The sequence below is a fragment of the Notamacropus eugenii genome, chromosome 7 (genome assembly GCF_028372415.1).
Source record: "Notamacropus eugenii isolate mMacEug1 chromosome 7, mMacEug1.pri_v2, whole genome shotgun sequence".
Taxonomy (NCBI): Eukaryota; Metazoa; Chordata; class Mammalia; order Diprotodontia; family Macropodidae; genus Notamacropus; species Notamacropus eugenii.
The window spans coordinates 131,486,387-131,500,130 of record NC_092878.1 but is presented as its reverse complement, the minus strand read 5'-3'; the positions used below and the strand labels follow the sequence as shown (position 1 = coordinate 131,500,130).

General features: G+C 37.9%; 1 protein-coding gene across 3 annotated transcripts in view; it reads right to left on the bottom strand.

Moving 5' to 3' along the window:
* SMARCAD1 (SNF2 related chromatin remodeling ATPase with DExD box 1) overlaps positions 1-13,744 on the bottom strand; it is an 81,545-nt gene that overhangs the window by 65,359 nt on the left and 2,442 nt on the right. For all 3 annotated transcript variants that reach the window (XM_072622914.1, XM_072622913.1, XM_072622915.1), the window contains one exon: positions 456-633. In XM_072622914.1, coding sequence (XP_072479015.1) covers positions 456-633 — 178 coding nt within the window. The remainder of the gene's footprint in view (positions 1-455; positions 634-13,744) is intronic.

Here is a 13,744-nt window from a genome sequence, read left to right as displayed (position 1 = left end):
AAAAGTCAAACTTGTAGCTGGAATTGCACCTGCAATTCCAGCTATCAGAATGGCTGAGGATGGTATGTATCTCTCAAAATCAGGAGTTATGAGCTGCAGTAGATTAGGCTGATGGAGTGTCCTCACTATATGTGGCATCAATATGAGAAAGTCCCTAGGAATAGAGGGCCATTAGGTTGCCTTAGGAAACGAGAGAGGGCCCATGTCAGAAAAAGAGGAAGTCAAAGCTCCAACGTGGATTACTAGTGGACCCATGAGTGGCCTCTGTATTTGCAGCCTGGGTGAGGTAAGAAAATGCAGTCTATAATTTAAAAAAAAAAAAAAGTGAAATTTGGTCTAAGATTTATCTTAAACCAAGGAATGGCCAAACTAAAAGAAAGATGGACAAGTATGACACATGGATCATTCATAAATGTCATTCAAAAAGGGGACTGAAAATAAAACACTCTACTTACACTATAATCACTGGTTCTCCTGAAGACTTTTCATCTTCATTTCTATTGGAACAATTTGGGGAGCCAAAATCTTCGCTATCAGAAGATAAATCAATAAACTGTATTCCTTTTTGATTCCTGAAATATGACACCTCTGACTTTCTTTCAGGCTCTGGAGTTTCTGGTACACTGGAGTCTTCTGTATGAGGAAGAATTAAAGGACATTTAGATAGCAAAACTTGCATTTCTATTTATAACAAAATGAGACAGGACAATGGAGTCATTCAAATCCGAAGTCACTATCTGCATGACATATGGCAAGTTACTTCATATCTGAGACCATTTCCTCATTTACAGAATGAGTAGAGGCCAGTTGATTTCCAATAAGGATTAAATTAGTTCCCAAACTGCACTTGGTTGCTTCTCTACTAAAACAGAAATTACAGGACTTAAGCATATCACAAAAGAGAGTAAACAATAGTTTTCTGCTATAAGCAAAACTGCAAATTTTGTCCTTGAAACCCCTTCATTTCCATACTGCTCTTCTACCTCTTGGCACCTATGGTGCTCTCCAATGCCCCCAAACCTTCTACTATGGCACCTCACCAACATCTTATGTCTCCCAAATTCTCAGTTCTTATTTATTCTTCCTTCCTTACAATGAAAACTGCCAACCCCCTTCCCTGTGACCTCTTCATCTATGTCAAAGTTCCACCTCAAAACTAAGGTTTCTAAACTATATTTATTTTACCAGATTCACATAAGAAGAGAACCACAAGATCACAAGATCTCAGTCCTAAGCCCCCCTCACTCAAGTGAGAAGGCAAAAATATGATCTCCATTAAACATATAGTTATACAAAACACATTTCCACCTGAGCCAAGTTGCAGGAAAAAAAAAGCAAGAAAAATAAAGAGGAAAAAAGCATGCTTCAACATACACTCAGTTCATCTCTTTTCCTATCTGAAGTGTCTAGCACTTTTCAACGTGAGTCCTTTAGAACTGATGTGGATTATTGTATTGATCAGAGCAGTTACATCTTTCACAGCTGATGATCTGTTACTGTGTAGACTGTTCTGCTTCTTGTTCAGTTTATATAAGTGAACTTTGTATCAGTTCATATAAATCCAGATTCTTATGAAACTGTCCCTTTCATCATTTCTTATAGTACAGTAGTATGTATTTCATCACAATCATACAATATAACATGTTCAGACATTCCCCAATGGATGGGTATCCTCTTCAGTTTCCAATTCTGTGCCACTACAAAAGAGCAGGTATAAATACTTTTGTACATATGGGTCCTTTTCCCAGTAAATTTCTGAACACACTCCATCCCCTAAACGGTTTTACCAAAGAAACAAAATCAGTCTATTCCTAGATGAAAAGACATTTGTTAGAAACTGTGCTAAGCCCAAGAGATTCTCTAATAATGTGGTGTGCAAAGCCCATAGAGGAATGATGGCCAACTATGTCCCACCACTACCCAGTTACAAATAATACCTGCAGCAAGCAAGCACAAGTACACCATTTTCAAAATGGTGACCATGAATTAATAATAAAAGGATAAATTATTATGTTCAGGATTTAGGAAGCTCCACATCATGTAATGCAGTACCCAGGAAATTGTAAATGGGTTATATATTCCAAAGTTCACCTCTAAATCAGCTATTTTGAATAACCAACACATTTTCCCAAAGAAACAATGTTATGGTGGTTAGGTTTCCAAAAAGTCCTATTTAATCCATAATCTAGCTAAGATATTTACTATATATAAGAAATGAAAAAAATACAAACACTGCTGTAACCATTCATTAAATCACAAAAAACTCGCAATAAAAACTATGGCTATTTTTAAAATTCAACTTGAATATTGGTGCTTGAGGAAAAGAAAATTTAATTAGAGAAGGACAAAGAGGCTCATGAGTGACTTATGAAGCTTCAAGAGACTTCTGCAAAAGGTCAAGTATTTAAACATCACAGTGGAGATTGTCTTTAAGCCTGATTTCACAAGAAAACTGAAGTGACAACCATTTTAGCTTATAAGTCATGATAAAGGTCTTTTTTGATTTACAAACATAAGACAGAGATTTCTCTTAACTAATATAGCATGACCACTGGGTTACAAATTTAAAGCTGCAAGGGCCCTACGAAGACACTGAAGTATTATCAGTCTCCAGGACTGGGCCAGAGTCATACGTGTCTAAGGTGCTGAATTCTGGAATAGAATAAAGAGCATAAAGAGCAGGTGTTCCAATGGGGAACACCAATAGAGCAGGTAAAGAAGGGGGCTTTCCTTTGCGAACCGTGGTCTTCTGCAGTCATCTGATGGTAGTTGGTTTTTGTATAACCAAAGGCAAAACCTTTCATGGTCTCCTGGATTTAAAAAAAAAGGGGAGGCCTAGAAAACTTTGGACCCCACTAACTACTGTAACTGGGCAGTGGAAGCTCCATGTGTGTAAAAAGAAAAGGCTAAGATTACATAGCAAGAGCCAGGATGCTCTTTGGGATCTGCATCATTGAATTTTCTATTTATCTGAAGCATGGCCCTTTGAACATCAAAATACATTTTAACATCTTTTTGAGGGAAATGCTTGCTAAAATACTAAAAATTCTAGGGTAAGAAAGTACAAAAACAGAGTATAGGCACCATCCTGTTTATGAACACTATAGAGAAGGCCAGTTGTACAGGCTTCCCTACCTCAGAAGAGGCTAATAAGTCTTCCATCCAACCAGGTAGCATCAATTTGTTTCAAGCTGACCAACATGGGACCAATGTCTCTTTGATCAGGAGGATATATGCTCCCTGCCTCACTTCCTCTGTCAAAACTTAAAGCTCAGTTAATTCAGGTTTTTTAATTTCCCGACAATGGTTGCAGACAAGCATCTTTATTTTTTATAATTTGATAATAAGCAAGATACTGTATTTTAACAAAAACTTTTAAACTGGAGAGGGCTGATTAATTCAGGAAATCCTTTATTTTATGTCCTATTTTTCCCTTCATCTCTTTCTTTTGATTTGTCTATTTTAGTATATAAATTCATCCTTTCTTTTTGTCCCATAAACCCAACACAAGTCACAAAAGGCACTACACCCAAGCATTTTTTAACACCAGTCAATTTACAACATAAAATCTTCATTTTCATAGCATCATAGAATGTCAAAGGCTGGAAGGATCATCTAGCCCAAACCAAATACAAATCCCAAAAGGCCCATCAGCTACTAGATACTCATACTCAGTTCTAACTCTAAGTCCAATGTGCTTTTCACAATGAAACATTTCTTCCTGCTTCTCACCTAAATCCCAATCTGACCAACCAATATAAATTCAAGAAACCACCTCAAAATATCAGTTTCTAGAGTTTGCTAAGATTTCTACAAAACCTTTACTATAGACATTATGAAGTGAAATCTAGAATCAATGAGATCACAGATCCATTTAAGTATCCAAGTTGAGAGACATTAAGAACTGTATATTCACAGCAGAGCCCAAGTATTATCAGTACTTGCTAATGAAAAAAAGGCCAAAATTAAGTTGTGGTTTTGCTTTTTGCTAATGTTCAAAACAGCTGCTGAGAGGCCAGATGAGATTATAAAAATACTTTTTTAGCTTGGGCTATTCAAAATAGCGGAAGCTCTACACAACCCATGTTTTTGTAACTGGTTAAAGTAGATTTCGTACTCTATTTGGAAAGTATCTGCTACCTTTCTCCATACTGTACACCTTCCTCCCCTTAAAAAAAAAACAAAAAACAAACAAAACAGAGCAGATTTCTAGGTATAGAGCTAGAACCAACTTAACCAACTTTAACCAACTTAAAATGTGAATAATAGTAAATTTAACCCTTCATGGACAATTTATATAAATTCGAAATTCAATTCAACAAACACTTAAAGCCATCACCCCCCTCCCACCTATGCACACAACAAGTAATAAAGACAAAAAAAGAAGCCTTCTTTACCCTTAAGGACCTGATTCTAAAGGGGCTGGGGTGGAGGTGGGTGAGGGGAAGTATTGTACAGAGGGTGCAGAGAACGGAGCCCAATCCAGTAGGCATACAGATAAAATAAATACAAAGTGATTTTAGGAGGGAGAGCATACTATACTGACAACCTGGATGGGACAAGATCAAGAAAACCGTCATTTTGGGGACAGCATCTGAGCAGAGCGATGAATTTCAAGCAGCTACACCCAAGTGAAGCAGCACAAACCAAAAATGGAGGGTATCTTATCTATGCAAAAGGGAGAAACAATGTCCTGAATGATGAACACTAAGTAAGGCCATGCTAAGAGGGGGAGCTTTGTCAAACTGGCTCCCAGCTATAGCCCTCCCAGATGCCCCCAAACTGCCAGAAAACAAAATACCTGAACTAAGCAAATTTTAGCTGCAGGTGGCCACACCCATTATTCCAAGCTTTTCCAAGAGCTCTGTAACCCTAAGAGCTTAGTCAAAAACAAAGAGCTATTAAGTCATTACTTAGAGAGGAGGTGGTTGTGACAACACAAAAGGCAAATTATGTGAATGTGGAGGGTCTCCAGGACTACCTAGAAGACTACAGATGCACTACTGTGGTTTAAATGAGGCAGTTATGGGAGTGAAAAGGATACAGGTTTGGGACTGGGAAATATGGATTCTAGAATAATGTATCCAGTTAAAATTGTGTGACTTTTAGCAAGCCACTTAACCTTACTCAGTGGGCCTGTTCCCTAAACTGTAAATTCTTAACGTGCTAATAGGAAGGGCTAGAATAGATGACTGCTAAAGTCACTCCCAACTTTAAGGTTTCAGGGTTCTATGATCTGGTTCTCTAATATGGCCTCTTCACAGGCAGTTTGGCAGTACCAAATGGGAGAGGACATTAATTTCCCCTTTTAGCAAAGGGAATTCGGATGACACTCATCAAAAGAAGACTACTGTATCTGAACTGTAGGCTAGCTTATATTTGAATGTAACCACAGAAGTGAAATAGATAAAAGCTTCTCTGTTGTAAAAGATCCTAAACCTAAGACGTTGCTTAGTCTTTAACACTCTGAAAAAGTTAGAGTTATAATCATATTCTGGAAATTAGAACTGTTATGCAGACTAATGGCTTATGGGAGATAATTAACAAAAATTAATCATTCACTAACATCAAGTGACCTGACCAGCACAAAAAAGCAAAGATGCGCCACATCACTGTGAAGATATGAAATCATTTTATCTACTTTGTAAGATTAATTCATTTTCAGTTAAATTACTAGATCTTAGCATAGGAAGAACTGCAAATGAAAATAAAAATACAGAGACAAAAAGTATATTTAAATACTTTCATAGGTGAGTCAACATAAAACATACTGTGCTAAGGGTTCCACTAAGTATTGTTTTGTAAACAAGATTAAAGTACATATAAAAACCACAATGGCAGCAACGGTATTTTCAAGGAAATTTTAAAAATCATTAATGAAAGGCAAAATGGAATAATGGACAAGGCTTATCTTTGAATCATGATACCTGGAGTTCTCACCTGTGACACACACAGCACACGTAATCTCTAGATTTCCCAAGTAACTTTCTAAGACTATAAATGGGTATTATGTATAGTTAATTTTTCTCACTGAGAGATCCCTAGACAGATAAAATCATAGCACCCCCCCGTAAAAATGATCATTCAATATTTAAGATGATGTACAGATCCCATATATGTAATATACATTTATATCCAAAAGTGGGTCACACAAACACTACAAGTTCCACTGTCTATTGAATTAGTAGTAGAGAAACTTCATATTATATATCCAATCCTATGTTGCAAAACGATAATTTTATAGCAAGAAACTAAAATAACATTTAGTATGAGAACAGGGATGCCCACTGGCTAAGTAACTTGCTTAACATCATACCTAGTCAGTACCAAAGTCTGAGCAGATCGAACTCCCAAGTCCAAAAAGGAAGTTGTATGAAAAGCTAGAAAACACACTAACTCCAAGCCATAAATGCTTACTCTATTTCTTCCAAACCTTAATAAAAAGGTAATCGTTCTTTAGCACCTCCTGTTTATGAGGCAAGAAAAAGAGTAAATAAAAAACCCCTAACAGCTTGCTTAGCCCTAAGAATCACACAGTCATTTTGTTCTTTAGTTGATCTTAGTCATGTCCAACTCTTCAACTCCTCATGACCCTGTTTCAAGTTTTCTTGGCAGATACTGGAGTGGTTAGCCATTTTCTTGGTCAGCTCATTTTACAACTGAGGCAAACAGAGTGAAGTGACTTGCCCAGAGTCACAGTTACTAAGTGGCTGAGGCCACATTTGAGCTTAGTTCTTCCTGACTTCTCTACTAAGTCACCTAGCTGTCCCAAGGACAGTAAATAGGAGGATTAAAGGTGAGACAAAAATGTTATAGTGCTAAAAATCACCGAAAAGGGCTTTCTGTACAAAGCTGGCCTTTAACACTGGTGTGCAAAACTCCCTCCACCAGTGCTGGTTAGTACCTTCTTTGTACTGAGATGTGAAGTGGATTGCCCATGGTCACACACCCAGGATGTTAGAGACTGGACTAGGGCTTCTGGGCTTTGAAGCTTGCTCTATCCATTAGACCACACTGTCTAAATACGATGGTGGGATAAAATGACATCATCCTTGAGGATATAGTAATAATCCTGGATTCTTGCTGGCTTTCATCTACTGACATCCCAGGTGTTTTCCCTAATCTTTCTCTCTTCACAAAGTTACCTCTCCTTGACTCCAATATTCTCATTCCTTTCTAACACCTTGAGGTCTCAGTTCCTTAAATCCTGCCATCCATTTCTTCTCTGCTTGCTTGCCATCCTAGCTCCTAATTGATTCAGTTAATACACAGGGATGGTCATATCTGATATCACCATCCACGTCCAGAATATGGTACAATGGAAAGGGCACTGGATCTGGAATTGGAGGCAAGACCTGGGCTCAAATCCTGACACTGCCACTTAAAATCTTATCAAGTTCCCATGTTCTTGCTCCTTCCACAACTTAGAATTGCTGATTTCCTGTAAACTGAGCTTCATTGCCACCTTTTTTATTTCTAATAGTGCTTTCTGTACTATCTGCTTCTGATGTTTCAATTTTCTGATAAAGCCTTATCCCCACAGTTTATCTTGTATCCTCTTCTCTATATATATGTACAATACATTGTATATATACATAATATATATGAATGAGTTCATATGTACACACATGCACACATTTATTTGTATGTTTTCTCTCCCACTAGAATGTAACTTGCTTGCAGGCAGGTTGTTTTTTGTATCCCCCACCATCTGGCACAGGGGCAACTTAATAAATGCTTATTGATTGATGTGTCTGACCTCAGGCAAATCAATTAGCTTCTCTGGGTCTGTTTCCTCATGTGCCCCTGTTCCTCTTCTTCTTCTATACTGTCTCACTGGGTGATCTTATCAGCTCCCATGGCAGTTCATCATCTCTATGAAGATTTCTTTATTTATTTGTCTATTTATCTAGCTCTAATCTCTCCTGAGCTCTAGTCTTACACCTCCAACTACCTTTTGAATATCTCATAAGCATCTCAAATTCAAATTCAACTAATTTAGACATCTAAAACAGAATCACTTTCTTCTCAATTGCTCCTCCTTTCCCCAATTTTCCTACTGTTCAAAAGGGTACTACCATCCTCTCAACCTGCTCTTCAGCTCTTTACTGTCACTCCCTGCACTTATAAATCTGTCATGAATTCCTGTCATTTCTACTTTTCCAACATCTTACATACATTCTCTTCTTTCTCCTCACTTAGCCCTCACCTTCATGCATCCTTTAGTACCTCAAATCTAGACATTTTTGTGCCCTTCTACTTGGTCTTGTCTCAAGTCTTTCCTCTACTTTTTGTTGTCAAAATAAGGTCAGTTGACAAGCATTTATTAAAAGCTGTTATTATTATGTAGCAGGGATGTTACTCTACTATTTGGTAAACTGAAGTGGTTCAGTTTTACACCCAGCAACAATATAAAATGGTCTGTTTGGCATTTAAAGCCTTTCACCACTTTGCCCCTTCGTCCCTTCCTGGCGTTCTTACACATACACTCTGACCCAGACACTGGCCCACATGCCATTCTGCCCCTTCTTCAGCAGCTAGAACTGATAGAAAACAATGCTCTTCTTCCTCACCTCCACCTCTTAGCTTTCTTCAGGACTCAGCACAGTTCCCACCTTCTGCAGGAGGCGTTTTCCCTTTCTCCTCCCACTTCAAGTTCCTTCCTTCTGAGATTACCTTCCATTTACCTTTTTGCTGGTTATTTGCATGTTGCTTTCCCCCCTTGGATAGTGAGCTCCTTGGGTAACCCCCATGCTTAGCACAATGCTTGGGACATAATTCTTGTTACTTAGCAGAAAAGTGAAGAATCTGGAGTGCAAGTGAGCCCCTGACGTTTTCTCATCTTCAGCTACACCCCTCCCTCTGCCCCACCCCCTCACTTCATCGTGATCACCAGTCTCTCTTCCACCTAGCTTTCACCTCTGTTCTCACTTCACTCTTTTGACAGTCTTGCCCACAGTCACCCATTTCAAAGACACTTGTCATCTTTCCTCTTTGGAAACCCTTGCTTTCTTGTGTTTCCACCTTGGACCACTTCTACATATACTTTCTCCCCTATTTGCAAGCTCCCAAGTGCTACTGGAGAAAGATACAGAAACTGCTGAGTGGGTTCATTACATCTTTATCTGTTTTTTCATTTATTCTTGTTTGATCTTCTTATTTGGCCATTCCAAGTTCCCCTGGAGTCAACAACTCCACCCTCATTCACCTATCTTTGAGCAGGTGAGAGTGAAACAATCCTTCTAATTTCTTCTCCATACCTGAAAACTTTTTGTCCTTGCCCAACTTTTTCTACAACCTCTCAAAATCAAGTAGTCCAGTAGTCCTCCTTGAAAATATACCATTACTTGTGTCCTATATCAGTCAACAAGCATTAAGTACCTACTGTTGTCAGGCATTGTGCTAGACTGTGGGGATACAGAGACATAAGGGCAACAATCTCTGCTTTCAAGGTTGTTCTACTAGGGAATATGTGCACATATGTACACATACAGAATAGATACAAGATGGTTTGAGGGGGAGAGCACTAGCTTTGGGCAGGGTGCTAAGAAAAGTTTTATGGTCATACTACGAACTAAGTCATGAAGGAAATTAAAGAATCTTATTTGAGAAGGGAATTCTTTCCAGACATAGAGGAGAGTCAATCCAAAGACAGAGATGGGAAATGGAGTACTGTATAGAACAATAAATTAACTGAATAATAAGAGTACCAGAAGTGACATAACACATGTCAGCAAGTATTTATTAAGGAGGTAGCACTGAAAGATAAAAACAGTTCTTGTCATCAAGGACTTTATAATCTAATGGGGAGAAACATACAAACATATATCTACATATAAGATATATACAGGATCAAAGTGGGAAAGGTAGATTGGGGCCAGGCTGTGAAGGACTTTAAATACCACACAATTTATTTTTGCTACTAGAAGTAATAGACAGCTTTTGGAGTTTTAGAACATGGTTGATAATTGTCATACCTGTGCTTTAGTGACATTGCTTGGCCAACTTTGGAAAATGGATTAGAGAGGGAAAAGATGAGGCAGGGAAATGTTCCAATTTGGAGACAGAGATGTTATAGAAGGGAAAACCATAGAACTTAGCAACTGATTAGATGCGTAGAGTGAGGAGTTAAATGAGGCAAGGTGAGAAGGATCATGGTGACCTCAGTAGTAATGGGAATGTTTGCAAGAGGAGTGGATTTTGGCAGAGATACTAATAATTACTTTGAACGTATTGAATTGGAGATGGGTGGAACACCTAGTTTGAAATGTCCAGTAGGCAGTTGATGATGTGAGAATGGAGCTGAAGAGAGAGATTAAGATTGTATATATAGTTATGGTAGTCATACAAAAAGATGATAATTAAACCCACGGGAACTCATGAGGGCCTGAACTGAAGACACCATCTGCTCATTTGCTTTAACACTGTTAACAACCACCTAAGGAACAAGGGGATTCAGGGCAACTTGAAATTTCTAATTTTCAAAGTTTAAAAAACAAGGTCAGAAAAAAAAACATGCTCTACAATGCCATTTATTTTCCAGGTTATTGATATACATATTTTAATAAAAATATCCTTTTGGGAGAAAAAAAAAATTTCTGAATAGTAAGACATGTTAAGTGTGTCCATGAGGTCAGGTTGCTCTGACCATGAACCACAGAACTACTATTTACCTGACAAAAGTATGGATCTAATTGTAGGCAAAGACAATACCCATGAGAAATAATCTTACAGATCTAAATGTCCATACTAACTTCAAATGCAAAAAATACTTTTCAGAAGCATTTCTACCTCAATAATGTTAAATAATTACAGGCAAAAAGTATGTTTTTGATGAATTAGAACAGCTACCCTCCATCTGCTAAAATCTGGAGGGGGGAGATACTGGGGAAAATGATAGCGATGTAAAAGACATCAATAAAAACTTATTTCAAAAAAAATTATCATCTAATTTTGATTACATTAAACTGAAAAGTTTTTGCACAACCAAACCCAATGCAACCAAAATTCGGAGGGATGTAGTAAACTGGGAAAGAATTTTTATGGCGAAGCTCAGGGATAAAGGCCTCATTTCTAGAATATATAGAGAACTGACTCAAATGTATAACTAAAGAAGTCATTCCCCAATTGATAAATGGTCAAATGACATGAACAGGCAATTTTCAGATGAAGAAACTAAAGATATCTATAATCATATGAAGAAATGCTCTAAATCACTATTGATTAGAGAGATGCAAATCAAAACAACTCTGAGGTACCACATCATACCTATAAGATAGGCAAACATGACAGAACAAGAAAATGATAAATGCTGGAGAGGATGTGGGAGAGTTGGAACACTAATTCATTGCTGGTGGAGCTGTGAGCTCATCCAACCATTCTGGAGAGCAATTTGGAACTACGTCCAAAGGGCTACAAAAATGTGCATACCCTTTGACCCAGCAATATCGCTACTAGAGAAAGGGTCCCACGTGTACAAAAATATTTATAGCAGCACTCTTTGTAGCTGCCAAAAACTGGAAGTCAAGGGGATGCCCATCAACTGGGGAATGGCTGAATAAATTATGGTATATGAATGTAATGGAGTACTATTGTGCCATAAGAAATGATGAACAAGAAGACTTCAGAAAGGCCTAGAAGGACTTATATGATCTGATGCTTGAGTGAAAGGAGCAGAACCAGGAGAACTTTGTGCACAGCAACGACCACACTGTGCAAGAGCTTTTTCTGGTAGACTTGGAATTTTGTAATAACGCAAGAACTTGTTAAAAAAAAAAATCCCAATGGTGGTTTTCTAAGGCAAAATGCCTTCCACACTCAGAGAAAGAAATATGGAAGTCATTCGCAGAATGTAGCAGATCATGTTTGTGTGTGTGTGTTTTTGTGTACTACGTTTTGATTTGTTATATGATTTCTTCCATTTATTTTAGTTCGACTACACAGCATGACTATAGTGAAAACATACTCAATAGGAAAGTATATGTAGAACCTATACAGAATTGTATGCTGTCATGGGGAGGGAGGGGGGTAGTGGGGGGGTATGTGTGTGGGGGAATAAAATCTTAATTTTATGGAAGTGATTGTAAAACGTTAAAAATAATAAAATTAAATTTAAAAAAATTATCATCATGTTTGGACACAATTCAAAACACTCTTCTTGGCTAAATAAATAAAACACATAGCTTTATAATAACTATGTGTTAAATTAAATGTTTTAAATATCTATGATGGGCAAGACCATGAAGGTGAAAATTTTAAGACCTTACAGTCTAAATCTAATAAAGGTAAAGGAAAGAACCAGATAAAGTATTATAAGAAAACTTTTAGGAGAAAAATTCATTTCAGCTAGAAAGATAAGATTTATAAAACAAATGAGCTTGGTATTGAATCAAGTGAAATATTTTAGGTCACACAACCTCAACTGGGCCCTCACTATTGCTAGACAATTCTACTTTCATCCCTCCTCAAACCTCACATGACTGCTCCAATCCCAACCCTCTCTGAGAGCCTTGTGGCTTATTTCACAGGAAAAATGAGGCCAATCACTGTGGGCTCCCTCTTCCTCACCTCCTATCATTCAGATGCCTTCTGCCACTCTCTTCCTCCACCTCTGTCTAATGTGATAAAGTGTCCTTACTTTACCAAGGCTTACTCTGTTCAAGTGATCTTATTCTATCCTGTCTCCTCCAACAGAATGCCCTGTCTTCCCCAACGCAAGTCTTTCACTTACTTTCAATCTCTCCTTCTCTACTAAGCTCACTGCCTATTGTCTACAGCCCCCCATCCTAAAAACTCACTTGATCCTTCCATCCCCACTAACTATTGTCCTGCATCTTTACCTTTTGCTCATCAGGGAAGTTTCCCACAGCAATGACATCAAAGGCCCAGTCCTTGTCTCTATCCCATTTACTACAGACATCACACCAGTAATTTTATCAGCTGTCCCACAATATATGCCCAAAGTCCTCTAGATGCAGAACATTCCATTTACAGATGACTTCCAAGATATGAGTGAGAGGGGAACACAGAGCACTCTAACTCAAATTTTGTTTTTTCATATATTAGCTGTCAACAACGTAAAGGTCATACTTTCTGACATATTTCAGTACTGGAAGAGCAATTCTCTAGTCCGTTTTACATACCAGCAAACTTAAGGCCAAAGAGGGGAAATGACTTGACCAAGGTCATACAGGTGCTAGGACTGGACCTAGATCTTCTGACTCCAAATCCAGGGTTTCCTCCTATACCGTAGTAACAAGTCTCTACTGAAGCAGCTAGAACAGTTCTCGAAAATTTTCGGAATCTGAGGTTACCATTAATAATGCAAACAGAGACATGGTATAAAAAAATAGATATAACCCTCCACATCTCTTGATAGTAAGTGTCTTGGGTAGAAACTTCTGTTTATTCCTATCTGTAGAATCTAGCACAGTACGTTACACACAACAAAAACAAATGCTGAACTGAAAACTGAAGAACTAAGCAACAATCTTTAGCAAGGGAAATAAAGAAATAAAGTTAACCAGCTACCCTGATATCCACCTTCACAGAGATGCAAAGTTGAAATTGCTGACACATTTCTAACAAACATTTGACAGTAGAAAAAACTGTATCAATTAGGAGCTAGGACGGGACGTACGCTGGTTACTTCTATCAGTGAGTGGAGTAACAACGGATAAATGGAAAAAGCAATGTAGATAAATTTACTCAATTGTAAGCTCCACAAAGCAGTGTCATAATTATT